The 21,495-nt window shown below is 41.2% G+C and overlaps 1 protein-coding gene across 3 annotated transcripts in view; it reads right to left on the reverse strand.

The window, feature by feature from the left end:
- Nucleotides 1–12,381: 12,381 nt before the first annotated feature.
- arhgef12b (Rho guanine nucleotide exchange factor (GEF) 12b) overlaps nucleotides 12,382–21,495 on the reverse strand; it is a 63,143-nt gene continuing 54,029 nt past the window's right edge. For all 3 annotated transcript variants that reach the window (XM_023273630.3, XM_023273629.3, XM_055017375.1), the window contains 11 exons: nucleotides 21,388–21,465; nucleotides 21,111–21,186; nucleotides 20,707–20,874; nucleotides 19,446–19,533; nucleotides 19,274–19,354; nucleotides 19,083–19,177; nucleotides 17,659–17,919; nucleotides 17,312–17,527; nucleotides 16,667–16,860; nucleotides 15,297–15,372; nucleotides 12,382–15,216 (listed from right to left, as the gene is read on the reverse strand). In XM_023273630.3, the coding sequence (XP_023129398.2) occupies nucleotides 15,203–15,216; nucleotides 15,297–15,372; nucleotides 16,667–16,860; nucleotides 17,312–17,527; nucleotides 17,659–17,919; nucleotides 19,083–19,177; nucleotides 19,274–19,354; nucleotides 19,446–19,533; nucleotides 20,707–20,874; nucleotides 21,111–21,186; nucleotides 21,388–21,465 (1,347 nt within the window). In that variant the 3' untranslated portion in view covers nucleotides 12,382–15,202. The remainder of the gene's footprint in view (nucleotides 15,217–15,296; nucleotides 15,373–16,666; nucleotides 16,861–17,311; nucleotides 17,528–17,658; nucleotides 17,920–19,082; nucleotides 19,178–19,273; nucleotides 19,355–19,445; nucleotides 19,534–20,706; nucleotides 20,875–21,110; nucleotides 21,187–21,387; nucleotides 21,466–21,495) is intronic.

Raw genomic sequence — 21,495 nt, forward strand, 5'->3', positions numbered from 1 at the left:
GTCATAGTATGGCTTATAGCTGAGACAAGCAAATGTTTTGTCTATTTCTAGAGATACAGTTGGTCCTGGAAACTAGCGGTCGGTCAGAAGCTCATAAGATGTGAAACCAGTTACGCTGTTTACTGAATTCCTGACTGCCATAAGAGCAATAGGTAAAGCTCCTAGCCAGGTCATCCCTGTTTCACTACATATTTTAGCTAGCATTACCTTTAGATTTTGATTCATCCTTTCAACCTTGCCCTGAGAGCGAGGATGATAGACTGTTCCAAATGGATGTTTGAAACTCAGCATCTTCTGTGCAGATTGTAGATCCTTGTTTTAGAAATATAACCCATTATCTAACCTGATTCTTCGAGGAAACCCACCAAAAATTTTATCACTGTCTTACCATCCTCATGTTTTGCAGGATAGACTTCTGCCTATTCTATGAAGGCATCGACTGCTACCAGCAGATACCTGTAACCTCTGACTCTCTCCACCACATCTGTGACGCAGTAAAAAAAAAAAAAACCTGCTCTAATCCACTGGGCTAGTTCCACCTGGATTTCCCCCACTACATATGCTGAGTCTGTGAAGGCAGTAACATTTTTACCTTTTGACCATTCTAGGGCCTCTGTCATGGCAGTGAGTTCAGCTATTTGTGCTGACTGCTTCTCTGTGATCCTACCGCTTCTTGCTTCCTCATACTCATTCCCTTTCTGTCTCACCACTGCATATCCTGCCTTCAGTCCTTCTGTGGGGTGTCTAAAAAACACCCGTCTATTTACAAAACTTTCTGTGACTCTGCTAATGGTTCTGCTGCTAAATCTGCTCTCACCTTGGCACCTGCGCTCACCTTCTCCTCACATTCATGTGGTTCTTCTTCTAACATCTGGTCAGCCATGTGTATGCCTTCATATGGAAATGTGATGTGTAGTGCTGATAGAATGTTTTCATCCTAGTTTGTCTGAGTGATGTCATTGCGAATGCTGCTGAGTTAACATATGAGATCACACTGTGTTGTGAGTACTGTGAGTAAATGTCCCATCACCACATAAGCAGTCTTCTGCAAAATGTTTGCCACTCCTGCAGCATATCCTGTGTATGCAGGGTGTCTTTTCTCCATGGGGTTCAATAGGATACTCACATACAGTAGGACCCATCTACCTCCCCTTTTTTTTTTTTTTTTAATGAAACAAAACACCATTTACTGTGTGTTTTGCTTCAGCAACATACTGGATAAGAACTACCTCTGGTGGTAGCTCACAGCTCTGCAACATGTGTTTCGACACTTAATTGGAAATCCCTATAGAGAGGGTGAAACCCTGTGGGACTCTGGTGTAGAAGAGCTGTGTTCCTCTGTAGGTGAAGGAGAAAATCTCCCTACACTCCTCATCCAAAGAGAGACAGAAAAAATGTTAGCCAAATCAATGCATGACAACCAAGTGTGTTTGGGTGAGATCACAGACCAAGCAGCATATAGATTGGGAACAGGAACTGTGGGTGTAGACACAATAACATTAATTCTGCACAGATTGTAATGATAGCAGTACTATCAAGTGACCACTAGTTGGCAGTATAGCCTTAAGTGTGTTATGAGTTAGATAGACGAACAAGAATGCTTTGTTGTGGAGCTGAGACTACGTTGTTGACGGTTAAAATAAATAGCTTGCTGCTCGTAGAAGCTAGCAGCACAAATGTTCATGCATGACTTCTTGAATAACAGAAGACAGAACATTACATGGTACCAGGTCGCGGGTCGAGAAAGAAAAAGAAACTGAAGCAAGATGGACGCCGTAAAGCCACCAACTCCGCTGAAAATGACGGGTAATGTGGATGCTAACTGGCGGACTTTCAAGCAACAGTTCCTGCTCTACCTTGCCGCCATAGGAGTGGATAGTAGGGCGGAAGCAAGAAAAATAGCCCTTTTGCTAACCATCGCCGGAGCGGAGGCTATTGAAGTTTTCAACACGTTTGTATATGAAGCACCCGAGGACAAAGACAAGTTTGAAAAGGTCCTACAGAAATTTGATGAACACTGTCTTGCCAAGAAAAATGAAACTTATGAACGATACGTGTTTCGGTCGAGGCTCCAACAGCCTGGTGAGTCGTTTGATAATTTTCTCACCGATTTCAAAATAAAAGCTCAGTCCTGTAACTTTGGTGATCTCAAAAACTCAATGATAAGGGATCAGATTGTATTTGGGACGAATGAAAAGAAACTTAGAGAAAAGCTGTTGAGAGATGCGGACCTCACATTGGACAGTGCAATAAAAACGTGCCAAGCTAATGAGCTAGCAAAGCAACACGCTCTTACATTCAAAGCAACGCCATGTGAAGAAGAAAATGAGTCTGTGAAAACAGTGGCAATGAAAGGAAAGTCACGATTCAAGTTTAAGCATAAAGACAAAAGCAGAGACAATGATCAAACACAGTTTAGCAGCAAAAAGTGTGGCGAAATGCACAAGCCGAAACAGTGCCCTGCATTTGGGAGAACATGTGCAAAGTGTAAAAAGCAAAATCACTATGCGAAAATGTGCCACACTAGAAAGAACGTACACACAGTGCAGGAAGACACAGATGATAGTGATGATTTAAGTGAGACATTTTTCATCAAAATGGTGTCTGGAGAGGACAACTTCAAGCAGCCCCAAAACACAAGAGACACTGAACATGTTATATGTGCAGTAAAAGAAGATAAATGGACTGCACCTCTGATAGTCAATGGGACAATAATAACCTTCAAAATTGACACCGGAGCCAAAGCAAACCTAATCAATGAAAATGATGTGAAAGCACTTGCAGAGAAACCAAAAAGAGTCGCAGGCAAGGCTATGTCATTAAAAGCGTACAACAACCAGCCAATAAAAACTATGGGAGTTTGCAGGCTGATTGTGACAGCAAAAGGAAAACAACACAACATAATGTTCACAATAGTGCCAAGTGGACATGAGTCAATCCTGGGAGACAAGGCATCTGAGGACCTTGGGCTGGTGAAAAGAATCTACCAAATCAACAGTGACAACGTCAATATGGACAAATTGAACAAAAGACTGTCACAAAGTGAAGGTAGTACAAGTATATTAAACAAATACACATCTGTCTTTAAAGGACATGGTACACTGCCTTACACTTACAAAATACAGCTCAAGGATGATGCTAAACCTGTAGTGCATGCCCCAAGAAGAGTACCAGCACCTCTCAAAGCCGGATTAAAAAAGGAACTAAACAGAATGACACAGATGGGAGTCATTGAGAGAGTGGTAGAGCCCACAGACTGGGTTAATTCCATCACATGTGTTAAAAAGAGAAATTCCCCTGAGTTACGTGTCTGCCTAGATCCTAAAGATCTAAATGAAAACATAAAAAGAGAACATTATCAAATTCCCAAGCGTGAAGAGATCCTGAGTGACATGGCAGGTGCAAAGTTCTTCAGCAAACTAGATGCCTCGCACGGATTTTGGCAGCTGAAATTGGACCCAGAAAGCAGCAGGTACACCACCTTTAACACACCATTTGGACGTTACTGTTTTCTGAGGCTCCCATTTGGCATCAAGTCAGCGCCCGAGATCTTTCACAGAGCCATGGAGTCGATCATAGAAGGTCTGGAAGGAACACGTGTTTACATTGATGACTTAATAGTCTGGGGAAACACAAAACAACAACATGATGAGAGACTAGAGAAACTGTTACGAAGAGTGAAAAAGTACGGACTCAAACTAAAGAGAGAGAAATGTCTTTTTGGAGTTACAGAAATGACGTTCCTGGGAGACAAGCTCACAGCAGAAGGAGTAGTCCCAGATGAAACCAAAGTGCAAGCCATACTGGACATGCCAGCTCCAATTGATAAAAAAGGAGTTCTGCGAGCCATGGGAATGATAAACTTTCTGGGCAAGTTCATTCCCAACCTCTCCTCAAAGACAAAGTGCCTGAGAGAGTTGCTGCATCACAACATAGCTTTCGAGTGGACAACAAGACATGAGAAGGAGTGGAAAGAACTAAAGAGAACTGTGACAGCTGAGCCAGTCCTTACCTACTTTGATCCAACAAAACCGACCAAAGTTTCCACTGATGCATCAAAAGACGGGCTAGGTGCCGTATTGCTGCAAATGAACAAAGAAACATGGCAACCTGTAGCCTATGCATCTAGATCAATGTCAGAGACTGAGAAACGCTATGCTCAGATTGAGAAGGAGTCACTGGGCCTAGTGTTTGGGTGTGGTAAGTTTCACACTTATGTTTATGGACTGCCCACGTTCATAGCAGAGACTGATCATAAACCACTCATTTCAATTAGAAAAAAGAATCTCAACGACATGTCGCCCAGAATCCAGCGTATGATGATGACATTGCAGCGCTATGATTTTGATCTGATATACACGCCGGGAAAATACATAGTGCTAGCTGACACACTTTCCCGAGCACCAGCACCTGTCAGTGAGACTAAGTGCATCACAACAGAGGAGGCTGAGGCTCACATCAACATGATCACAGCCTCACTGCCAGCAACAGACAATATGCTGCAAAAGATTGTCAAAGAGACAGCAATGGACCCTGTACTGAACAAAGTGACACAGTGTATAAGCAATGGCTGGTCAAAAGGAGTCTGCCCACAGTTTTTTCCTGTGCGGGCAGAGTTATGTATGTCTAATAGCATCCTGCTGAGAAAGGACAGGATTGTTATTCCACAAACTATGCACAAAGACATGCTTCAACGTCTTCATGAAGGACACCTGGGAGTAGAGAAATGCAAGAGAAGAGCGCGAGAAGCCATCTACTGGCCAGGCATTAACAAGGACATTGAGGAAATGATTCAAAAATGCCAAATCTGCCAGAAACATCACTACAAACAAGTCAAAGAGCCAATGCTGGTAGCCGACCTTCCCTCAGCACCCTGGCAAAAGGTGGGCACAGATTTATTTCATCTGCATGGCAAAGACTATCTTCTTGTTATAGACTATTACTCTAACTATCCTGAGATTGCCCAACTCTCCAGCACCTCTGCACAGTCTGTTATTGTGCACATGAAAGGATTCTTTGCAAGACACGGAATCCCACAGAGTGTTGTGAGTGACAACGGTCCACAATATGCCTGTGAAGAGTTTAAGGAATTTGCAAGGCAATATGGATTCAAGCACATCACATCGAGCCCTTTGTACCCACAAGCAAATGGTCAGGCTGAAAAGGGAGTACAAATCGTTAAGAGACTGCTGAAGAAAGCCAAAGATGGTAAGACTGACCCTCACCTTGCTTTGCTAAGTTACAGAGCTGCATCTCTGGAGTGTGGAGCATCACCTGCTGAGCTACTCATGTGTCGTAAACTCCGCACTACACTTCCACAAGTACAACAAGGACATGATAACAACATCTGGATGGACAACAAGAAGAGGCTCAAACTCAAACAGAAAATGGCTTATGACAGAGCTACAAAATATCTTGAACCTCTTTGTGAAAAGGACACTGTGAGGTTCGAAGGACCTGACTGCTGGGGCAGAAAAGCAACTGTGCTCAGTGAAGTTGGACCTAGATCTTACATTGTGGAAACCGAGGATGGACGGACAGTGAGGAGAAATAGGAGGAGTCTGTTAAAGACTCAAGAGGACACTGACAAACATTCTGCTGAGGAAGAACCTGAAGAACAAAAAGATACACCAGTTGCACACCCAACAGAACCTCAAGCAACTTCTCGAATGGCTGAACCTGTTAGGAGGTCGACAAGAGCTAGAAAACCACCTGACAGACTTATTGAAAATGCTTAATGTTTGTTATGAAAAAAGGGTACCTTGTTATTTGTTATGCATTTTGGTAAAAGGTACGTGAATTTGCACTTGCAGTGTTTATTTGTTAAAAAAAAAAAAAAAAAAAGGAAAAACATGAAGATGTAAAACAAAGTAAAATGAATGAGTTAAAACATTGTTATAAAATATGTATTGTTGTTAAAACTTTGGAAGGGAGATGTAATGATAGCAGTACTATCAAGTGACCACTAGTTGGCAGTATAGCCTTAAGTGTGTTATGAGTTAGATAAACGAACAAGAATGCTTTGTTGTGGAGCTGAGACTACGTTGTTGACGGTTAAAATAAATAGCTTGCTGCTCGTAGAAGCTAGCAGCACAAATGTTCATGCATGACTTCTTGAATAACAGAAGACAGAACATTACACAGATCACGTGCCATTCTGTATTCGCCAGTGTTTTGTTCTTCTACTGGCAAAATAGGTGTGTTCCAGAGGGAGCAGGACTCCTCCAACACTCCTCCCTGTAACAAACCTTCCATGGTGTCAGCAATGCCCTCCTTCACAGCAGGCTTGTGTGCATACTGACGTTGCCAAATAGGGTTACTGTCAGAGATCTGAAAAGAGATGGGAGAGAGGTGAGCACAAAAACCTATATCCGTTGGTCCTTTGGACCACAAAACAGTTGAAAGAGAGTTCAACATGGCTTTGGCAGAGTCATGATCAGTTTATTCTCTCCCATGATTCCTGTCTATTTATCCGTGATCCATCAGGAGCTCTCCACAAATTTCAATGTGAATGCAACATACAGAGCTTGTGTGTGGGAATACTCAACCTGTTTAATTTGTGTGTGGGACCCCAATCCTTCTCCTCTGCCAATTTTTTAACCATGGGAGCTAAGTCCTTAGCCTGAGGATTAGCATGCACTACGGGTGTGATGTGTGGTACAGTTTCATGACTCATTTCATGTCACTGCCTGTGCAGGTGTCAGCACAGCATCTCCAGCCACTCACTCCTGTCCCACATAAATGCATTTTAAATTCATAGACCACGTTTGTGTTTCCTGCCATCCAGCAAACCTGTCTCTATGGACATTATCAAAGAGCCGATCACAATACAGGGTCAGATGGAGGGGGTCAGCAGGGGGAGTATAGGCGGCAAGGAGAGAGATCCATGGTTTCCAGGCAGTAAATGCAGAGAGCAAACCAGTGTGTTCAGGAGTCTCAGGTTGTAACAGAACCCAACGGATGTCAGCCCACTGTCCCGGTGCGCTTGGTGATGTGTCGGTGCAAAACATCATCCTGCCATGAGAGACAGGCCCATGCAGGGAACAGTTCACTGCTTGCCTATGAGAACACAGCACCGAAGCTCCCAACTGAATCGTCCCATGAGATTGGTGGGAGATTGTTTGGAACATGCGTATTAATATTTCACAGCCAGCGAAGCCACAGCTGACTGGACACCCCATAGAAACCGGTTACTTCAACAGTCAAGGAAGAGAAGTAAGCAGGATCAACACCACAGTTCAATGTGGAATACGTCACCCCCGTATCCACAAGAAAAGGCAGCTCTCAGTTGCACTCCACGAGCTGCCTGGTGTCCTCCTCTCCCTCTAGCAGCTGCCTGCTGCATCAATGGCTGTCCCTGTTGTGTGGGCAGATTGGTGGGGCAGTCCCTTCACCAATGTCCAGGCTGTCCACACCCATGGCACACTCCCAGCACCCCGCCTCATCCCCGGAATCCTCCCCCGTCCCTACCCCTCCCCAGAGCCCCCCCATAATAACCCCGTCCACCATATTGTTGTGGAGGTGGAGGCTGAGGATAATATTGGATGGGTAGAGGAGGAGTGTATGGAGGTGCCGGTTGCTGTTCCTGCTGTATCATTTGTTTCATTAGTTTAATTTGTTTCTTTGCATCATTCACTTCATGTCTAGCATTATCCAATTGTAATTTTAAAAGGTGCACCTGTTGACTCTCCACCTCAGGTTTCTCTTTGTTGGTTTTGATTTGTGCTCTACACATGTGATGAGAGGAATGTCTCTCCCACGCTTCACCAGTGCACCCAGAAATGTTTGGATTTCCTTCCATGGCCTCTTTAACAGCCGGAGGAACTCCCTTCAATACAGCCTGTCTAAACAGTGAAGTGTGCAGTTGAGATGGGTTGGGGTGTGGCCCTGTCACACTCATCCACTCACTTTTGCACCTATTCAGAAACACTAAAGCATTTTCATCAAGTTTAACAATAAATGTGAGTGCATGAAAAGCTTCAGCTGAAATAGGATATTTATCTCTCATAACTTTGCCAATTGCTCTTTCATTAACAGAAGATAAGACATCACCAGGAAGATGTCTAACACCAGCTGCTTGTTCAATTTAGTCTGTGTCCCAACCTGAAATTTATCTAACCAGAAGTGCTTTAAAATCAAAAATAAAATGTGTGGCCCTGAATGAGCCTCTAAAATTCACCCATCCAGCTTCCTCCTCCCTCACATGGGGGAGGCATGTTTCCCACAATACTGCTCACGTCTGTGAAAGAAAACAGTTGGTACGTTATTCTGCCTCCCTTCCGCAGAAGAGGTAAACTAAGATTAAGGGTTTTCACCCCATCTTTCAATCTCCCTCTCCTTTGCATCCTACTCCTACCTCTTCAGCCAACTGTCTCACCTCTCTCTCCTTTCTCACCCAAAATTCATCTATTACTCTGAGAAGAAGTGATGAATGTGCTAGTGTGTGTGTGTGTGTGTGTGTGTGTGTGTGTGTGTGTGTGTGTGTGTGTGTGTGTAAGCAGTTGCATCCCTCTAACTGATCTGGTCTAATTCATCATTTATTCGTTCCATTCACACCGTGGGAACGATGTTCGAGACCCTCCTATTCCTCAGATCAGCGCAACTCAAATGAACACAGTGACGCAATGTGTGAATCACTATACAGCAACACACCTAGTAAAACTTCATAAATCAAAATACTCATAAATATAAGCTAAATGTGTCAAGATTGTGTATGAGGTGTGTGATGTGTTTGTATGTGTATGTGTACGTCGTGTGTGTGTGTGTCCTGCGGCTGCTTCCTGCCTCTGTTTCCAGTGCTACACTGTATATCAGAGCACTCACTTCTCTCCTGTTCTTTCTGCACCTTCTCATATTTCTTACTGGCTTCTCTTAATACCTCCTCCATCTTTCTATCGCTCCTCTCTGCCTCTGTCAGTTCTTTCTTTAACTGTCCTCCCTGTGTTGTTCTCCTGCCGCTTGTTCTGTGAGATCTGATTTAACCTGTTCTGCCTCATCCTCTCCTACCTCTTTTACTTCTATTAATCCCCCCTTCCCTGGTATAGAGGCATCTGGTAGCATGGCAGAGTTTTTTTTGTCTTTTAAGGATGGGTATAGTGGTGCTGTGGGCTGTAGTGGTTTTTTCTATGTCTAAGGCCTGAGTGTAACTAAGGCTGCTGTTTTTAAATTCTGTGAGTTCAGCCACTTAATTCCCAATATTGCGCTACATGGAATGGCCATGTTGTGTATTCTTCTCCTTTTATCTTCCAGCTCTCCTACCTGTTTTTGTGTACTCTGGTCATTAGCAGGCCTTTGGGGGAGTTTTCTTTTAGGCCTCGCAGTTCTTTTCAATTAGTTTATGTTCCAGGTCACTCAGTGTTTTGTTGAGGCTTTTTTAAATTTATCCATCCATCCATCCATTATCTATACACCGCTTAATCCTCATTAGGGTCACGGGCGGGGCTGGAGCCTATCCCAGCTGACTCGGGCGAAGGCAGGGGACACCCTAGACAGGTCGCCAGTCTGTCGCAGGGCTACATATATAGACAAACAATCACTCTCACATTCACACCTACGGGCAATTTAGAATGATCAATTAACCTCAGCATATTTTTGGACTGTGGGAGGAAGCCGGAGTACCCGGAGAGAACCCACGCATGCACAGGGAGAACATGCAAACTCCATGCAGAAAGATCCCGGGAAAGCCGGGACGCGAACCAGGGACCTTCTCGCTGCAAGGCGAAAGTGCTAACCACTACACCACTGTGCAGCCCTTTTTTTAAATTTAATTTAATTTAATTTAATTTAATTTATTTATTTATTTATTTTTCCTCTTCTATAATTCCCTCATCTTTCCGAGCTTGGTGCTGGGTTTCATATGTTTTTCTCTGTTCTTTTTTATTTATTTATTTTTCCAATCCCACTGAGCAGCTGGCCTAGTGCCTTCTCCCATTGCTCCTTGACAGTTTTATCTGAGCATCCTCCCTTCTCCTGACACTCCCTATCAAATTCTCCCTCCATACTTACTTCCTACCCACTTGGTAGCCAACCAGTGTGTATGGAGTTCACCCGAGCCACTGGTCCAGTCAAGGTCAGTGTCCAGAAATCGGTGTAAACACCACGAGCCGCTCTGTTTCACTCTGCTTACGTTCTCACCGCTAGGTTTCCGCAGAGATTCACAGTGTAGCTCTAATTTCCTTCTTTCTGACCTGAGACACTACCAATAACTACCTCCCACACAAAGCACAGAGCACATTATTAACCCAACACAAGTTTTCCCCCGCCGGCTCCTATTCCTTTGTGGGCTCCCTAGTCAGGCCAGGGGACTCTAACCACCTGGACCTTCTATATTAATAACTAAATAACTGATTAATGGTTAAATATTGTAAATCATTTTAATGGTTAAATATTGTAGATCATTGACATTGATGATACTTATTAGGATCACACATAATGATTATGATACTTATTAAGATCACACATAATGATTATTGAGATTGTACCACTACAGTGTCTCACACAAATATAGACAAGTTTAAATAGCAGAGAGCTCATAGATCGTGGATGGCTTATTGCATACAGCAGATGGATAAAAGAACAAGATTGTCCAATTTAAGGTGCAATTTCAACAGTGACAAAGCAGCATATCCCAGTCGTATCCATGCAACACTAAGCACTATTTAAGGGCAAGTACAATTAGTTCCAAAAGCAAAACAAAAACAATTATGATTTGGAAAACAGCCCTCTTCCACTCTGGCCAACAATCTCTCCTGTTTGATATAAAACCTATCCTCAGCATTGTGGGAATGTGGCCACAGACACCAGATTTAAAACTCCAGTAAACTGATTGGCTTAACCATCCATCCCTGCTTATCCTGTGGGGGGGTCGCTGGGGGCTGCAGTCTATCCCAGCTGACACTGGGTGAAAAGCTGAGTACATCCTGGACAAGTCAATCACAGGGCTAACGCAGAGAAAGACAGAAAACCATGGACACTTACACCTACAGCCAATTTAGAATCACCAATAACTTAGTATGCATGTATTTGGACTGTGAGAGGAAAGCTGCCAAAGGAAATGGGAGAACATACGAAATCCACACAGAAGCCAACCAGAAGATTCAAATCCAGGCTCTTCTAGCACTGAGGCACCATTGTGACATTCATTTTTAGGTGTCTCTCCAGTGCTGTAGGTTGGGACAGGGTTGAGGTATCATTAATGTCTACAGGATCGTCTTTTAATCAGCCCCTTCAGCCTTTCCGTCTCCACTGCATTGTCATATCCCACAACTTTGGTGGCACTGTCAACTTCGAGTGCACCAAAACAGCAACCAATAACAGTTACTGGACATAGTTCTATAAAATGGAATAATGGACGCTTGTTAAATTAGCCTATGAGCTGAATGTTAAGCTGTTCTTGGTGATGTTTGAGAGGACAAAACTCCTCGAGGACATCAAGATGGAGCATGTTGTCTCTCGAAGTTTAAGAACCCCATATAGGTCAGAAGTACCTAAGCTGGTGGAGGTACTTTACTCTCCCTTGTAAACAGCTTTGAAGGAGCTTCTACAGTGGCGGTTCTTGTGCTTGGAACATATGCACAAAGGTTCAGGTCACCCTAAAGCAGCCTCCACTTCCTGCAGGTGACATCAGCGTTTTATGTCAACAGTCCTACAAAAAGTAAAGAATAAAAGTCCTGCAATCCAGCCTTAAATGAGACAGCTGGTGTTGCTTATCCCCATTTTGCACCAATCTTTCCATTTTATCCACCAAGTCAAGTTTATTTTGAAATCTAATGATCTGCTTTTTTTTTTTTTTTTTTTTAATGAATGGTATTTTTCATTGAATGCAGTTAGTGAAGAGAAGAAAGGCTGCCTAAAAACCCAAAACTCCATCACAACCAATACTCACCAGTAACTTGCCACCAGAGGTACAATATTTTCAGATTTACTGATTTCCATAAGTATTGGTGTCTCAAACTATTTGACAACGTATTCAAAAGTTTGTGTGAAACTGAGCTTGGATTGTGGAACTTTTAAGGTTGTAATCCAGTGATTTAGTGTTGCACTTCCATAAAGTTGCTCATAAATAAAGTATTAATATGTTTAACCATTATTGCTGAGAAGTACTTTAAAAGAATGCTCGAGTGTCTGAATAATGAATTATAATGATGTAATTAATCACATTAATGCAACTTGGACCTGGGTCAGTTGCATGGATACCCAATAAAAATGATTAAGTAATGTAATTAAAGTTTGGGCTAGAATTGATACTTACCCACAAAAAGACAACAAGCTTCATCACTCTTCCAGCAACCAGCAGTGACCATATTTGCTAAAGGTCTGATGTTACCGACTAAAACTTGCATTTGGAATCAAAAAACATTTTATAAATACAACGAATGCAGGTAAGAGAAAACGTTCAAGGCTTTTATGAATGAATTTTATGAAGACCTTCTAATGTGTTTTTTTAAGGAAACTGAATTTTCAGGACGTGCAAACAGCTCATAACAGAAGGTAAGTGTTCAGTTTGGATTATTCATTAAATACTATTTGAAGAAAAGGCAAATACCATCGAGCCCAACTCCCCCCACCCAGGAGCAACTGCAACAAAATGACACTTTTGTCAGTATTTTCTTTCATTTTTCAAGAAAAAGGAGCCACTTGTGTGAGCAAACACATTAACAGGGTTAATAACAATGCAATAAGAATATTACATTTACAGAACAGATTAATACTGCTGGATACTTTATCCTCTTTTTAAGTAGTTTGTGTTAAAATGTTACATGATTGCATGGTGTGAAAAGTAACAGGGCAAGTAGAACCACAAACTTTTGATATGCAGTCATTGTACATCATGTGTCTTTACTTTGAAAACAGTCCATAATAATCGTTCTCATCTACATTTTTCTTAAAATTCAATAGAAATCAGAGCCACACTGTCATCTGTGCAGTCCTGCGGCCAGTGAATACGAGTCTTTGCAGTCCAACCATGAAAGTGAAGTGCAGGCGTCTGATGAGCGATTTTTTTGTGGCTCTGAAAACTAAACGTAACTCGATTTGTGTAGAGGATCTACAAATCCTAGACTCAGAGTCATCAGTCACACATATTATTGTGCACCCTATTAAGTAGGAAAAGGTCTGAAATACAGATAGATTTCTGACAAACACATTCTGAAAAGTTGTGTCTGTAGCTGCAAGGACATCATTAAAAATCAGAATAATAGCTTTTGTTTTTGCTGTTCTACCTGCAGAGAGCTTCGGTAAAATGAGTTTATTATTAAGACAATGCTGTTTCAGTATTTTCAGTGTCTGTTCGGTTGCTACACAGAGTCAGACTAATTCGGTTTTACCTCCAACTGCAATGGTTTTTAACAGTTAGCAGAATATTTTGGGTGAAAACTGCTCATCTGCAGACAGAGTAGATCAGATTTCTGCACTGATTTGAACCTAGGTTTTCCTCATTGTAGCGTTTATATGTTTGCTTTATAATACTACATTCAAGTGCTTTAAGAAGTTCAAAATCTGAGACTTTTAAGTCAGTTAATACTGCATTCATATGCTATTTTTTTAACTAAGAGAAAGACAGCTGGAGGTGTCAAAAGGCTGCAGAAAATTGGTGACCAGTCCCTGAAGAAACAGTGTTTAGCTCAAAAGCCTGACCAAAAAAAGTCTGTTTTGACCAAAGTTCGTTTTAGTGAGAAATTTGCTTATTTTCTTCCTTTGTCAGAGTGCGAAGAGGAGTTTTATATTAATCCACGTCATTCAGATTGTGGCAGTTGTAAACGTTTGCCTCCAACAACAAATTTCTGAAGGCCTAAACTGCAAGCATCGTGCCTGCAAAGTTGTCGTCTCTGAATAAAATCCAGGAATAGAACTAATATGATCACTTAAGCCACTTTAAAAGGAACTTTATGCTGTTTGTTTGTATCTGGTGTCACTTGTTAAAAACCTGCTACACATTCTAACAACAATAAAAAGGTCATTTATAATAAATTAATATTTAATTGGTTTAAAATCAGAGTAAGTGGAGTTTACTTGGTCTTCCTGCTCTGCCGATATCATGTCGATGCAGCATAATGTCACATCTGTGCGTTAACTGCAAGCTTAGCTTAGCATAAAGGGAGAAAGCAGGGAGAAACAGCTAGCCTGCCAGCACCTTTAAAGCCCACTAAAAATTAACAACTCATTTCCTAACACAAAACAGAAAGAGAAAAGACAAAATTTGTGTTGTGCGGAACTAAACACAGGTTTTGTTTTCTGCATAGACATGATTGTGTCCAACCTGCTGCACCTAACTCCACATAGAACCACAAATGTTCTATTTTTTTGCATTTCTGTTAGTGGATGATTTAAAGAGCCCATTTAGTGTACGTTTACAGGTGTCTAATTCTATCTTGGGGGTCCACTAGTATATGTTTACATGCTTTACAGTTCAAGATAACACATTATTTCTCGAATATCAGATCTTACTGCTGCATGTCTTCTTACAGTTTGAAACAATCTGTTCTCGTTCCTGTCTCTTTAAGGCCTCCCTCCTGAAAAGCCCACTTTGCTCTCGATTGGTCAGCTGGCCAAACCAAAGCCCCAGATAAAATACCAACATAACATAGCATATTATGGTCGATACTTCAAACAGACTCAGGCTAGCTGTCCTCCTGCTTCCAGTTTTTATGCAAAACGTGCCTAAAAACCAACAATTGGCTTTTCTTGACATTTGGAGATGGTAGGATTGGTTGTTACAGCCTCTTGTAGATTATCTCTGAACCTTTTTGGGTTGATATCCAGCACTTTAATTTCTATTCTATCTTTAAGCATATATAGACTTCTTTTTTTTTACATCAAGTGCTGAACAAAACAGTCTCTCTCTTGTACTGTTATGTGTCCTAACACTTCCCTGCTTTACATCTGTGTGACCTCAAACACTCCACTTGCCCTTTTTTCCATTTTATATATCCAGTGTTTCAGATAATTTATGCAGTTGAGTATTATCGTAGCAAAAAAACCAAAAAGGTCCATGGGTTCTTCCATGATATGTCTCCTCTGCTCCTACTGGTTGAAGGAGTTTCTAGTGGAACAGTCCTGATCACCTTCCACTGATACAAGCCTGAGATCAGACGTTAAGCTTCCATTACTGAGAGTCAAACAGTCGAAGATGGAGCCAGAAGAAGGTGATCGTGCAGTAATGTGGAACTTGGCTCGTACAACTGAGAGAGCAGGAAGTCTGTCATCACTGAATCCCATCTGAAACATACCAGACGGAGAGTTGGAAATGCAGAGCATGAAAGTGTGTTAATGTGAAGTGGATCCAAATGGAAACGCACCGTTGTTGTCATCTGAGTCAGTAGCTGCTGCGTCACTGTGCATTTGCCGCAGTTCGTTGTACTTTATCTCAACGTCCTGGAAGTAGATCAGCACAAAAAACTCACTGAGTGAAACATACAGTTACAAAAAACAAAACAAGTGTGACTCGTGATTAAATGTAGGAATCGATACGAGTCAAGAAAACATAAGGATGTTCTCTTTATGTAGCTTTACTGTATATAGTGGAGGAAATATACCTGGAGAATAGCAATCTAGCTATAAACAAGCAAGTATTAGATCAATGGTGGCCTTCTATGGAAGATACATTGATATTATTATTGATTAAAGGTAAAAAATTGGTTCATTTACTTAATGTTGAAGATATTCCCATGGTTTCTTTATTATTATTTATTAATTATTACTTGGGAGCAGAGTAAATTTTGGGGACAGTCAATTACAGACTTAGTCTTAGTCACAGTAATCAATACAATTCACATTTTAATGCACTTTTCTATTCTGCTTTTATAATTATTTATTATCATTATTATTCATGTATCTTTTAGGATTGCTCTCAACTGTCTTTAGTGATTTTGGTTCTTAGCTTTTACCTGTATTGTGTTTTAGTATTACACTGTCAGTATGTGCACTGCATTACTTTGCTGCTTTGTCTGCCAAATGTGCAAATGTCGGTCGGTCGGTCGGTCGGTCTGTCTGTCTGTCTGTCTGTCTGTCTGTCTGTCTGTCTATCTATCATGAGTTGCAATCAAAAAGTTCCAAGTTTAAGTTTGGCTGCTACTTTTAAAAAAAACAGCATTAAAAGGGTTTTTTTTGGACATCTGGGGGTGGTAGGAATTTTTGTTTCAGCCTCTTGTAGATTATCTCTGAACCTTTGCGGTTTTATATCCAGTTCCAGATACCTGTGAATAAATGTGTTCCTTTGTAGATAAACTGTGAAATGATCAACTGAGGCATAATATTGTTGAAACTGAAATTGCTTTTGTAAAGAAACTTCAGGGTGTTCATGTTTTGTAAAAAGATAGTTCATCAAATGTGAACATTTTCAGAATGTAGTTTTTTGAACGAAAACAAAGAGAAAAAAGCTGGAGTTGTGGTTATTTATAGGTTGTTATTGCTCTGATTTTACTGGTTCGGTCCACTGGATATCAAACTGGGCTGAATGTGGATCCTGGACTGAAATGAGTTTGACACCTCTGATATATATATACATATATGCAAAGTTATTGAGAACCACTGCACCAAACAAACGACACTATTTTTGATTTAATAGCATAAGACCGACTTCCTCCAGCTAAGATTTCCCACCACATGCAGATTTTGTAAACGTTTTATTGTGAGAAAGCAGCTCTGAAGTCCTTGGATGCTGCAGTACCTTCAGATACTGCAGGTCGGCCTGTAGGAGGCGCAGGTGGGTCATGAGCTGCCGGCTGAGGTCGGGTCCGCCGCTTCCCGTCTGCGAGGATGAGGACAGCAGCTTCCTCATGTCGATCCCCATGTCGCCTCCGACGTCATCCTCTGTGCTGCTCTCCTCAGATCCTCCACCACAATCCAGAACCGTGAAACCGCCTGGATGGAGAAGCAGATCAGGTTAGGAGGTTCGAGAAAGACTTTCCGGTTTTTAATACGTAATAATAATAATAATAATAATAATAATAATAATAATAATAATGGATTAGATTTATATAGCGCTTTTCAAGGTACTCAAAGCGCTTCACAATGAATCCATTATTCATTCACTCACACATTCTCACTCGGTGGTGGTAAACTACATTTGTAGCCACAGCTGCCCTGGGGCAGACTGACGGAAGCGTGGCTGCCAATCCTGCGGTCCCTCCGACCACCACCAGCATTCACACGCATTCAGACACCCGTGTGAGTAGCAGCACTGGAGGCAAGGTGGGTAAAGTGTCTTGCCCATGACTAGGACAGAGCAGGAATCGAACCGCCGACCCTTCGATCATTGGACGACCCGCTCTACTACCTGAGCCACAGCCGCCCCACGTAAGCAGACCCTGACCGTTACTGTTGCGTGCAGTCGTGTCTGGCAGCTGCAGGTCGTCTTTCTGCAAACCCTCAGATGCTCGGCTCTCGTCGCATGCAGCAGAAGGTTCCTCCTGACTTCCAGGCAAACAGGCGCTCAGCTCACTCTGCTTGTTCTCCTCTGACTCGTCTTTATCCTCCTCGGCTTCTCTGCTCAGCATGTGGGTGAACAGAGCCTGCTTCAGCATCGACACTAAAACAAGACAAAAAAGTGTTAAGATGTAAAAGCAACAGAATGGGCTCTGATTGTTCTAAAACTACCTCAAACTATCACAAAAATAATCAAAAAAAATACACAAAAATAAGTAAATATGTGACAATTACGTGTCCTTAGAGCGTCGTCGGCTTTAGAGGGCAGGCCGAATGCATTGAGCTCTTCGTTTTCGATGGCGATGCCCTGACGGGATCCTTCCTGCAGGAGTCTGTCTGCCAGCTGCCCGTCCAGGAAGGCTTCCAGCTCTGCTTCATCCACATCTTCATCCTCCTCGTCTTCCTCCGGCCTGTCTGCTGCAGCCAGCTCCTCTTCCTCGTCTTCTGATTTCAAGCTGTCAAAGGGGTTGAGGCTCGTTGTTGGAGCTTGAATGTCTGAAGAAGAAGTAGTATTGACATTTAAATACAAAAGTTAATAAAGTACCTTCGATGATATATTGCCAAAAAACATATTTAACCCTCGGAACCCCTAGCATTTCCTTTTTTCTTTTGTTCCTGCCACACTATGGGCTCTATTGCTTGCAATATAAAGTCCTGCACCTCAATGGAAACAGCACAACCATGGCTAGCAATAAAAACAACTAAGAAATGTCTTATATGCAGCATAACAAAAGGTACAATGCCATAGGGAATGAAAAATCTAAACAAAAATAGATTTACCTTGAGTGCGTATTTCATAGAAATTGAAAATATTATCAATATACAACATTTTTCCAAATGCCCACAGGTGTTATTAAAATTGAAAATAAATGGTGAATTATTTACACTTTTAAACTTTTACAAACTACATGTTTTAACACTGTTCTGTGCATTAACTCTCAAAAGATGCTTCACTATACTGAATTTATCTTTCAGTGGTTTGTTACCAATTTGCTCTTCAGTATACCACTTTCAAGCCATCCTGCACATATTTAATATATTTTATTGTCTCTAATTTGTTTCAGTATTTGTCTCCTCTCTGCTCTGTGTAAACACTGCCTGCAGTTCAGCTGAATTTTTGTCACATGACTGTTGGTCACAGGAATTCCTGACTTCTTAGTTGTGCTGAGAAGCGCAGAATTTTTTTTTTCACAGTATCTTGTGCAAACAGATTTTTGTAATCACAGTTTTCATATAAAACATGTAGAATGAAGTGATTTTGATGAAACATAATGATTTTAAACATAGATTTGGTGAATTTTACCAATAGCACTGCACGTTCAAGAACGAGCTTACAGTTTAGGGACCATTGGAAAGTTAAAAATCCAATAACTATTTCTGTTTTTACAGTTTGTGATGCTGAAAAATGGTATAATCTTGAAATTTTCTTTAAGATAACACAGCTTTAAAGTTCAGAGAGTTAAACTATAGCTTTTAACGCAATGTAAAATATTCAATATTCAAATTAAAAAACTGTGCTAAGGAAAATAAATGGAGAAAGGCAGTTTGTGTCAATGCACTTGATGGCTTTGTTTTTTTCACTATATTTCTTAGACTGTAAAAAATCACAGTTTAATCAATTAAGTGATCTTTTTAGTACTGACAGACACTCATTGTACCTGTAGAATGGATGCTTCCACCTGATGCCCCATTCGGCTCTTTGCTCGGTTTGGGCATCTCACGGTTGATGATCTCTATAGCATCCCGCTCAGCACTGAAAGACACATATCTTGTAAACAAATATATAGAAATAATAATCAAACAAATAATTTAACAACAACATTAGTGAGTGTAGTGTTAATGCACTCACTCGGATGGAGCTGCAGGCGTGTCGCTGTTGTGAGGTTTGGCCTTCATGGCGTCAGCACACTGAGTGATCAGACACTGCCACCTGCAAGAACAGATGCCACACAGCTAGATGAGACTAATCAAACCGACATGAAGAAGCAGCGAGACGTTGCGTTTGGTTGTTTTGGACTCACGTTCTCTGATCGGACACCGTCTGAGCCATCAGCTCGTAGATCTGAGCTCCGTTATCCGACATGGACAGAACGAAGAAAGACTTGTTGTCTGATGGGGACAAAGTTTGAAATAGTGATTATTTCACATTACATGTCAGTTGCATATTAGTGCTGCACAGTGATGGACAAAATGATAATAATTTATTGCTATTATTAACTGACTTTACAGACAAACTGTGTTTATATACACTACTGTTCAAAAGTTTGGGGTCACTTAGAAATATCCTTATTTTTTTTAAGAAAAGCATTTTTTTTCAATGAAGATAACATGAAATTAATCAGAAATCCAGTCTAGACATAGTTAATGTGGTAAATGACTATTCTAGCTGGAAATGGCTGATTTTTAATGGAATATCTCCATAGGGGTACAGAGGAACATTTCCAGCAACCATCACTCCTGTGTTCTAATGCTACATTGTGTTAGCTAATGGTGTTGAAAGACTCATTGATGATTAGAAAACCCTTGTGCAGTTATGTTAGCACATGGATAAAAGTGTGAGTTTTCATGGAAATCATGAAATTGTTGGGGCGACCCCAAACTTTTGAACGGTAGTGTACATTTTTTTTAAAGAGCTTTCAATTTTATGTTGCGCCACATTCCTGCAAATGTACAAAGACTTGTATCAACGATAAGAGTTAATATCACGTTCATCTTCATCTGATTTCATTGCATGTCTAAACTGCAAAATATAAGTAAAATTACACCCACAATTCCTCAATTTCTAAACATCTGCTTTTCAGTTTACTGAAGTTTACCTCTAATGCAGGCTACAATTGAAGCTAGCTAGGCAGCTGTTCACAGAGAATCCACTAGTGTCCACTCAGCTCAGATGGATGTATGAACAAAAATTACTGTAAAGACTGAAATAAACTTTTCTAATGCGGATTCAGATCTATGTGGGGCTGTTTTGTATGACTGAACCATTGTAAATGTGAATATCACAGTCGATCATGTTTATTTAACAGTGAGAAGCCAAAATCCTGATTAGTATTCAATTAAAAGTGCAGAAAACACTGAAATGAATGTGACTTAAACAACACATCAAGAGCTTTGGTCACAGCTCTGTGAAACTAAATGCTAACATTTGCATGCTAAAATGCTAATAATTAGACAAAAGCGTACTAATATTTGCTAATGAAAATTTAGACATTTTTTCTCAAAAGATTCCCTTGTTCCAGCTCTTTTTCTAAGGAGTGTGTAAAGAATGTGAGTGTGTCTCACCAGTAGCGACGGGTCGAACCAGCACCGTGTTGAGTTTGATGATGGGGCTGAAGATGTTCTTGGTGTCGGTGATGCTGACCACGTTCTTACCATGAAACTTGAGCAGCAGACGCTCGTCCTGTTTCTGCAGTAAAACCATGATATCCTCCAGGAGGATCGTGTACAGCTCTGAAAGGACGACAACAGTGACACAACACTGACTTGTAGCACTGTGAAGAATTTATTTGTTTAAATTCACTTCAGTCACAATTCAAGTTGCAACGGTTCAGACACTTGCTAAAATTAGGTGATCTGCTCAAATCAGCTGTTGCTGTAGTTGATGTTTTGTCGCATCCTCCTCTTCATTTACATGTTAGTGTGGAGTCTATATTGTATCTCTATGTTATTTTCATGTGTCTTCATACCAATTGTCTTGTCCTTGTTGACCTTCCAGGAGAGAGGCCCCTCATGAACCATCTTTCTCTTGGTCAGGTCCAAATTCTGAAGGAAATAAATCAATTTTAACTGTAAATACAGCAGAAAACACAGTTTCATTCATTTCCAACAGTTAATGAGTGGAGAAGCAGTGTGTAGTGAGAGATATTGTGATATTGTTAATTGGATACAGGACGGAAATATTTGATGTTAACCTCATTATCTTTAATGTTGGGAGTGTCGTGAGTAAGAACACTGGTTTCCTACCTTCAGCTCCAGGATCAGAGGGTTTTCACTCTGTTTGAGAGACGACAGATCCAACCTTCGCTGATACTCCTCCAGCCTCTGTTGACACAGAACACGACTCATTAAAGA

This window comes from Amphiprion ocellaris, chromosome 14, assembly GCF_022539595.1.
Source record: "Amphiprion ocellaris isolate individual 3 ecotype Okinawa chromosome 14, ASM2253959v1, whole genome shotgun sequence".
NCBI classification, from domain to species: Eukaryota; Metazoa; Chordata; class Actinopteri; family Pomacentridae; genus Amphiprion; species Amphiprion ocellaris.